At 40.6% G+C, this 9,514-nt stretch overlaps 1 protein-coding gene across 6 annotated transcripts in view; it reads left to right on the top strand.

Moving 5' to 3' along the window:
- Positions 1 to 485: 485 nt before the first annotated feature.
- Positions 486 to 9,514, top strand: part of RNF38 (ring finger protein 38) — a 108,103-nt gene continuing 99,074 nt past the window's right edge. For all 6 annotated transcript variants that reach the window (XR_014025052.1, XR_014025053.1, XM_081317153.1 and 3 more), the window contains exon 1: positions 486 to 1,129. Coding sequence is in view for 4 of the 6 variants with exons in the window: in XM_081317153.1 (XP_081173279.1) it covers positions 550 to 1,129 (580 nt within the window). In the remaining 2 variants the exon portion in view is untranslated. The remainder of the gene's footprint in view (positions 1,130 to 9,514) is intronic.

The raw sequence follows: 9,514 nt of genomic DNA, 5'->3' as shown, positions 1-9,514 counted from the left end.
ATCGGAGAGTGGATTTTTCAGCGGCGGTTTGGGGCGGAGAAGGAAGGGTGCCGTTCAGACATTCACTGCGCGGATGCCCTTCGCTTTCCCTTCCCCCCCTTTAACACGGCGTGCTACTGCTGCTCTGGCAGGGAGGCGGTGCGCGAGCAGCTGCTGCGTTTCCTGAGCAGACCGCCTTTTGTTTTTGCTATCGCACCGAATTAAGCCTTCCCGCCCCCCCCAGCCGTACCCACACCAGCGGGCCCGGCAGGAAGGGGCAAATCGGAGGCAACTGCCTGTGCGGGTAAGCGGTCATCGCCTCCTTTCCACCCTTCCTTTCACCCACCCCCGGTGTACTTTGCTCGGCGGCGGCGGCTGCTGCTGCTCCTCCTCCTCCTCTTAAGGAAGTTTCCTCCCCTCTCTTCTTCTACCACCCGCGCCGCACTTCCCCTATTTCGCAGGCTGCCCGCCCCAACTCCTCGGGGAGAGGAAGGGCTATTACCATCACCCCCTTATCTCGAGCGGGGCTGGGCTGGGCACAGACCACCCCCGGCCCCTCAGCGAGGCCGAATGCCGGTGGCCGCCAATTCGCCACCCCGCACGGTGCAGCAGCCCGACTCCCGCCCCTTCTCTGCCTCCGCCCGCCTCCGGGACCGGGACCCCGCCAAGCCCCACCACCACCCAGGGACCGTCGGCGCCGACGAGCGCCAGGAGCCCCAGCGTCACGGCCAGGCCGGCGGGGAAGCGGCGGGGCGGACGGGCGGTAGTGGTGGTGGTGGCGGCGGCGGCGGCGGCAGAGCGGCGGCTCCTTCCGGCGCCCCTTCGCCACCCTCTTTGCTCGCCTTCTTGCCGCCCTCGCCGCCGCTACGTCCCGCTGGGGGCCCTTCGCCGACGCCGGAGCCCCCCCGGACTCGCTCCCGTTCTCGCTCCGGATTCTTCAGCCTCCTCGCCATGAACGGCGGCACTACCGCTACAGCTGCTGCTGCCGCCGCCGCCGCCGCGCACTTCCAGCAGCCGCCGCCGCCGCCTGCCCCACCGCATTTCCATGGGCCGAGCCTGCCCGAATTAGCCGCCCGCAGCCAAGGCAGGGGCAGCCCCGCTGGACACGGGCACCCTCGAGCCCCGCCGGGTGCCCGGGCGCCCGCACCAGGTAATGGGGCCCTAGCGGGAGGGGGAGGCAACGGGAGCAGGCAGCTGGGCGGGCTGCGAGCTGGGGAGTTGTCTGGGCTTTGGGCGGCGGAGGAGGAGGGGAGGGCAACGCGCGAACGAGCAAGGTCTTGGGAAGGCGCAGTTGAAGGGGAGCAGCCGCGCGAGGAGGAGGAGGAGGAGGAGGAGGGAGCGGTGGCCGAGCCAGACTGCTCCAGGCAGGCTTTGCGGGAATGGGAGGTGACAGGATGTCCGTGAAGTGACTAATAAAAGAGGGTTGAGGTGAATGATAAATGGATGTAAAATTGGGGCGGGGGGGGGGTTTGGAGAGAAAAGTAGGGCGGGGGCAGAAGAGAATTTGGGAAGGTTTTGGCAGCTTTCCGATTAATCGTGTTTACTTGGAAGTGAAGTCCCACTGAGTTCAATGGGACGTAACTTCCTACTGAGGCGTGTTTAGGCTTTTCGCTTATTGTTTCCCCCCCCCCCGCCCCTTACGCGTGCTTAGAATTGCACGGCTGGGTTCGTGTTGCTATCCTGACACTCTCAAGATCGCCGAAACACCCTCCAATCCTTTTCCAGTCTACACGCTAATTATCAGAAGTCGGATCTTCTCCATAACCGAAGAAGCGGCGTAATAATGATTGTAATCGGAGACTGGGGAAAGGAAAGGTTAGGGAAGGTGCGTAAATGAGGCACGAGGGGAAGATACTGCTTAGTTTAAGGCTTGGGAGGGAAAAAAAACATGGTTAAAAGAAACTCAGTTTCCCAGTAGTGCTTTGCTCTTTGTGGGTTCAGGGTTTGTTTATAAGCAATATCTGACTATATTTATTTTTCCCCCTTTTGATAGAAGGACAGACACCTAGTAATACTTTTGTACTTTCTTTTTAGTACTTTGCTTCTGTCATACTGCGCTTTGCAATTGCAGTAGTATGTAGTATGATGTGCTCTACCGTTGCTGGTTAAGTTCTGATTCTTTAGTATGTGCTCTTAAGTCTGGGTGGACCATTAAGATAGTTTTGTCTCTTAGAATTGAAGTTGGGAGGTTGCAAACATGGGATGAAATGGCTATAGCAGGGGATATGTGAGAATGAAAAAAGACGGTCCATATTTTGGATTTGGAAGAAAATAGCAAGCAGCTTGAAAAGATATAATAGTGTTAACATGGCAAAGTTTGACTGGATTGCAGCTAATACATTTTTCAGTGTGTAGAAATAGCACGGTCAGGATCAAAATTGGATTAAACCAAAGTACACAATGGGAGAGTAGTTTATTCAATTTGTATACCATAATACCTGAAATTTTGAAATGCCTGTCAAAAAAACAACAACTGGTGCTTCCTGGGTTATATGTATAGTCCAGTGGCTCCCAACTTTTTCCATACCCCGCACCCCTAGAACGCTTCTGATATATTCTCGCACCCCTTCAAAAAGTTCAAAATAACGGCAACGAATTATGCATATACACTATAATTTTGAAAAGTTTTCACACACCCTGGAATATCGTCTCGCACCCCTGGTTGGGAACCCCTGGTATAGTCCAATAACGAAGCTGCTGTCATACAAACAGTATGTACTGAAAGCTAAATTTTTCTTTTAAGTCAGTGTGTGAATTTTACTTTTGCTAGAAGAAGGAAAATACATAGTTGTGGTAGATCATTTTTTTTCTTTTTGTGCTTTTATAGTAAAACTTCTCAAAATAAAACATCTATCTCAGCAATAGCATAAACTCAAGTATGTCTAGGATTAGAGTGTGTTACCTTATCATTCCTCCAAACCAACTAATAGTTTGTTTATATTGGTTGCATTTTTAATTTATTTATTACATTTATACGATACCCCTGTCACCTATAAGGTGACACTGGGTTATATGAACATTTTTTATATGAACTTTGTAGACTTGGGCCTTTTTAAGCAGCCATAGGGCTTTGCAAATAGTAATTAATAAGCAATGTAACATTTGTCCATGACTAATAAAGTTTTTAGGTAATGATACAATTTTATTCAAACCAAAATTAAAAATTGCTTTAAATAAATTAAAAATGCCCCAGACACATCCTCTGCCCTGCAAGATCTTACTCCTAATTCCAGATGTCTGTGGGCTGGTTGTGTCTACTCAAATGCAAGGAAAATACACATTGCAGATTATGAAATTGAAACTATTTCTTCTATGACCGTTTTTTAGAGTCAGTTTTGTTTTTCCTTTATTGGATACCCACGTAGAATTTCTACAGGTTCATATTTTGTTGTCTAAAGCAGTTGCGTGTACAGAATTTTTTTTCCTGAGATAACTAAAGAATAAAAGTGCCAGCACGTTTCTTTATTTTGGAAGAAAACCACACAACCTTAGATTGTCACTTGTTTTAAAAATGCAAGTGCCAAGTAATGTCAGTTTTTCTTAAACACCGCAACCTGTGAACAAATTTTATCGTCATTTGTCTGGAATAAAAATGGAAGTAAAATTACCTTCTCTGGAATCTTATGAATTTAGCACACATCACCAGAATAGGTTTGTCCCCCAAACAAAACATAGCAAATATGGATTACATCTGTTGTTCTTTTAATGGAGCAAGCAAACATTTTTTTTAATCCTGGCAATGAGTTTTACATAGCCAAATATTGTCTCTTTTCCAGAAATAATCTGTTGGAAGTGAATATAAGAGAATCTTTGGGGGCAGTGAGTACAAAAAAACCTTTAAGAAGATCTTATGGATGTTGGCACTGAATGGCTTATCCTGGTGCTCTTAACTGTTCACAAGCCGCTGCCAGGCTGTTACAGATCCATTTATTTATTTGTATCCCGGTTTATTATTTTTACAAGGAAATGAATATATCTAATATTTCTTTCTCCTATTTTCCTCACAATAACAACTCCTTGAGGTGGGTTGGCCTGACAGAGTGATTGGTCTAAGTCATCCAACTGGCTTTCATGCCTAAGGCAGGACTTGTACTCAATTTCCCACTTGGCTCTTTTATGACTCATGGACTTCAACTCCCAGAATTCCTGTGCCGATATGGCTCAGCATGGAAACCCCTCCCCTTCCCCTCAGCATCGCTGGCTCAGGAATTCTGGGAGTTGAAGTCCACTAGTCATAAAAGAGCCAAGGTTGCCTACCCCTAGACTAGACCAACCTGGTTCTCTTCCACTTTCCCTCCGCAGGCTTTCTCTGTATGTACATTTCTAATCGAAGCAATCCACTATTCTTATTTTTTAAAAAATACTTGTTCAGTACTTTAAGAGCCCAGAGGCTTTTTTGACTTTAAAAAATGTTGATTTAACTTTGCAGTGTGCCAACTACTAATTTCTTTCTATCTATCTATTTATTTATTTATTTTTAAATCAGGTGGGACAGGAAGCGTCTACACTCTTGCTTTACAGTATTATCTACTGTAAAAATGCAACTATTTTGTCCTTAGTTTTTAATTAGGTGAAATCCTGAGATTGATAACAATTGTTACAGTTAAGGTTCTACATTCCACATTTTGTTCAGAGCATTCTCTTTTATCTATACTTAAAAATATCTTTTAAATACAATAATCTGGCACAAATAGCAATAACAATTTGGAATGTGTATAAAGCATGCAGTTTGACTAAGCGTAGCTTCTAAATTACATTTAGATGTAGTTATTGGAATAATACATAGGCTGGACTAAAAAGAGAGAGGTTTATTTGGTTGTTTTTATATTTTAGTTTCTAAAATCATTTATTTCTTTATGATGATGTTGAATTTCAGACTTGAATTCAGACATGCATAATACTGAGTATGACCAGTGAATATCACTAAAATAAGACGGTCTTATTTCAAATTAAGTACATATAACCACCATAGTTGGAACGGGGCTATGAATCTCTGTGACAAGTACTATGACTACATTTTTTTCAATCTCAGAAATAAATTGAATATACCTTTAGTTAAAAATTACAGGGAGAGAGAGGATAGTTGTGGATTGTTCATGTCCTTGCCTTGAATTTTTGGAACTATTTATTATTTACACTGTTGTTTCACTGGGAAAGTTAATTAACTGGAAGACCACACAGTTTGACTGGCCTTGCTATATTATTGATACACCCTCCCTTTTCCTCCCTGGCATACATAGAAGTCTACGTCTGGAGCGAGAAGTAAAGATTAGGAAACCTCTCATTTCATCCTGGATTCTGGAAGATTTGAAAGGTTAGAGTGTCTGTAGTTTCTGGATGTACTGACGAAACTAGGAGAAACAAAGTACTGTTCTGATATTTATCATGCACCAAAATCATGAGTTTTTCTGTATTTGTCATAATTGTATAAAACAAGGTGTTTGTGTTGCCAGTTTTTCATGCAGCTGGAATTCCCCCTTCTGTTCAACTATCAACAGATTGATATTTTACTACACTATTTTTGTCCTGGAGGACAGACATATTTAAAAACTTTTCCCAAATCTTTTACACACATAGTTTTATGCAATCCAGGAAAAAGAGTTGTGAACTGCATTGCTGGTCACATCTAATCTGTATAGGCAGTATAAGCGAGGAATGCAAACCAGATTAAACACATTTGTACAGAAAGAGAGAAAAATGTAGGCTTGAACTGTGATTTGAAAAAATGATCTTTAAAAAACATTTCAGTTATCAGATGCTTCAAAACTGAAGTTTAAGGATGTCTGAGCAACAAAAATAATAGTCTTGTGCTACCTTAAATTGTTAAGATTATTTTTCATGAACTGAAGTTCAACTATTGCATTCCTCTAAGAACAACCTAATAACATAGCATCTTAAAGATGGCACAATATATTTTAGACATCTGTTTTCTAATGAAATATAACATTAGGGATTAGGGTTTTTTAAAATTAAAACTGAAACTTAAACTAGAGGAAAAATGTAGCTTATTATTAGTTGTAGACCTAGTGTGTGACACATGATCACAATAGATGTATCTTGAATCACCCATTATCTTTGCTTGGCTGGCCTCTATAAATTGCTGGCCTCTTGAAAATTCTCCCTTCTACATTCTGTAATGCAGGGCTCTTTAATTCCATGGTATGCCCAATTCTAAACAGTACTAACTAAATAAAGTGGCTATTTTGATTTTAAGGAAAAAAGCTGTTTCACTGATTGTCCTTTTTAAAGTATGAAAACTAAATGGCTTTGCTGTATGTTTCTGCATTTGGCAGCAGATATATTATTTCTCTTTGCTTTTTCTTCCTGCTCCCTGTACCATCTAAGCTAATATAATTCTTTACTGATCAAGTAGGCTGCATAATCTGCCTTAATCAGTTGAATAGCCTGTTAGTCTATAGCCTGAATTACAATGTGGCAGAAATCCCAGAGGAGAAAATATGTATGGAAAAATAAATTAAAATTCTTGGAACTCAACATCATTTCAGAAGGTTGTCTTAGCTTGGAGGCATATTTGATGTTGTATGCAGTTTCCAGATCAAGATAGAGCCTAAATTTGTTTTCTAAGACCACTGTATTACCCTAGCTGACCACAGTAAAAAAGGGAACATCGGAGGGTTTCAGATTTTTAATTTTGGGGTAAATTGATTGCATCTTTTAAGCACCTTTTAATGTGTACTTAAAAAGTCCTTACCCTATTCTCTCTATATTTCTATAAACAATTTCTATGAGATGATAAGTTGGTGTCTTAGGATAAGTTCTATTTATCGCTTCAGATTAGAAGAATAAATGCTGAAAGTTTGTAGACAGGTATTTTAAGGTTTGGTGGCTTTTTTAAAAAGAGGGAATCCTGTTTTTAATTATTTTGTAAACAATTGTGTTTATTTGACTAGTAAACATATGGACACTGTTGGAACAATTGGTACAGATTTCTAAAACTCTTACCTTTTTGTAGAGCCCAGTGGTTCACTTCTGGAAAGTCATAATTATGGCTTAAAAAGCCACAGATTGTCTAGTTAGTTTGTGTTACTTGTGAGGAAGCTTTGTGTTTAGAATCAAGAATTAGAAGAATAATTAAGAGTATTTGGATTGCTATCATTCTGGCCACCTATTTAAAACATGTTTGTTGAACTTGAATATTTAAAAACAAAACAAAAATAAAGCCATGTATATTTGCTGAACTCTATCCATTTTCTTATTTCAGTGACCTTGGAAAAGCACAATGTGAGTGTCCCAATGGGAATGTATTAGTTCCATATTTTTTGTCTTTAAAACACTGTCTAAGATCATCTCATGATAAGATCTGAGAATCACACCGAATACATTAGCGGATGTGTGGGTAGAAAGTAGTACCAAAATGACAGGGGGAAAAAAATCTGAGTTCAAATTTAGCCCTGAATGCATCTTTGGTGGGGCTTGAGCAAATAAAGTCATACCTAGTGACTTAGTATGTCAGTATTTAGTTTGTACAATATATTCTTCATAGGGCTGATACATGAGTAACAAGGGCTTATTTCTGAAGCACTTTAACTGGATGAATTCCATTTGAAAAAAAATGTGTTTGTACATTTTGTGTGTGTGTGTGTGAGTGTGTGTGTGTGTGTAAAGTTGTTTCATCAATTTTATTTTAAGAGCATGTTTCCATGTATATACAATCTTAAATATGTATACATAGAGTTGTGATTTTAGTGGAATAGCAAAAAGATGAAGATTTTTTCCCTTAATAATCCACTCTTATTTCATATTACAAGAACCGACGAGTCCCTCTGATGCAAAACAGATAGAAAAAAGATACAGCTGTCTTCTGTAAGGGATATTGGGTAAAAAGGTTAGGTACTTTACAGCTCAGTCACAATTAAACAGCTTTATCTGATTTGCTACATGGTCTGCATTCCTCATCCTTAGGCAAATGAAAAGAAAAAAAAATATTTTAAAAGCTCACAGGCGTAGTACATACATTTGATGTGGGGAGTAACCAGCTATGCAAACATAAGCTATAGATAAGGCTATCAGTTGATAAGTGAGAGAATAATTATAATAGATTGCTTTAGTAATTAAAATATTATATATATATATATATATATATATATATATATATATATATATATATATATATATATATATATATATATATATATATATATATATATATATATATATATATGTGTGTGTGTGTGTGTGTGTGTGTGTGTGTGTGTGTATATATATATATATATATATGTGTGTATGTATGTAAAGGTTCCCCCGCACATGTGTGCTAGTCGTTTCTGACTAGGGGCCGGTGCTCATCTCCGTTTCAAAGCCGAAGAGCCAGCGCTTGTCTGAGGACGACTCCGTGGTCATGTGGCTGGCAAGACTAGACGCCAAAGGAGCACGGAACGCTGTTACCTTCCCACCCTAGTGGTCCCTATTTTTCTACCTGCATTTTTATGTGCTTTCGAACTGCTAGGTTGGCAGAAGCTGGGACGAGTAACAGGCGCTCACTCTGTTACGCGGCACTCGGGATTCGACCCGCCAAACTGCCGACCTTCTGATTGACAAGCTCAGCGTCCTAACCCACTGAGCCACCGCGTCCCATATATGTATGTGTGTGTGTATATATATATATGTATGTATGTATGTATGTATGATTTATAAATAATTTATAATTCTTCTGTTAAAGAGTTAATTGTTCAAGGTGCCTTTCAGTTTTGAATTAGCTCTAAATACTTCCAATACAATTTCTGAATCTGAAATTACTATATAATTATTTATTATTTATTATTTATTTTTAATTCCATTTATATCCCGCCCTTCTCCGAAGACTCAGGGCGGCTTACAAGCTTTACCTGTATCATAACTGATAAACTCCTTTTTTATGACCCTGTAATCCCTTAGTTTGGGGTAGAGTCAGGGTGACTGGATGGAGCTGAGTGTTTACTGGCCGGATGACCTTCCTGGTGTCATGCAGAGGTTTGCAGCAGATATTTTTTCTTTGCAACCTAGAAGAGAGAAATATCAACAGCTACATAGGATTGAACTCTCCAAAACTTCTGAATGGAAAACAAGTATATCACTAGCCCATCATGCCACTCAATTGCCAGTGTCATAACTGATAAACATTAAAAACTTATAGACAAATGTTTTAAACCAGTGGGCTAACCTAGATTTAGCCATCCTTTAGAATAGCACATTACAGTACACTGATACTGGTTTGAGTGTTGGACTAGTATCTGGTAGACACTGTACTAAGATCCTCAGTAATAAAAGTTCACTGGATAATTTTGTTCCAGTTGTGTGGTTGTTGTTTTTAGCCCTGTTTAGGTCACAACATTGTTGTGGAGCTACAGTAGCAGAGGGACTACTGTGCAAACTTGAGTTCAAGAAGAAAGGCAAAATATAAGTGTTGGTGATCATGAACTTGTCCTGTTGATTTTAACATGGGCACTTTAAGTATATTTAATACTCTTTATCTGAATTGTATACCTGGAAATCTGGTTCTGTTCTTAATGGCAAGAGTATTCCTTCAACCAAATTT

This window comes from Vipera berus (assembly GCF_964194415.1).
Source record: "Vipera berus genome assembly, chromosome: 2".
Classification (NCBI taxonomy): domain Eukaryota; kingdom Metazoa; phylum Chordata; class Lepidosauria; order Squamata; family Viperidae; genus Vipera; species Vipera berus.
This window is presented reverse-complemented; position numbering and strand designations above follow the sequence as displayed.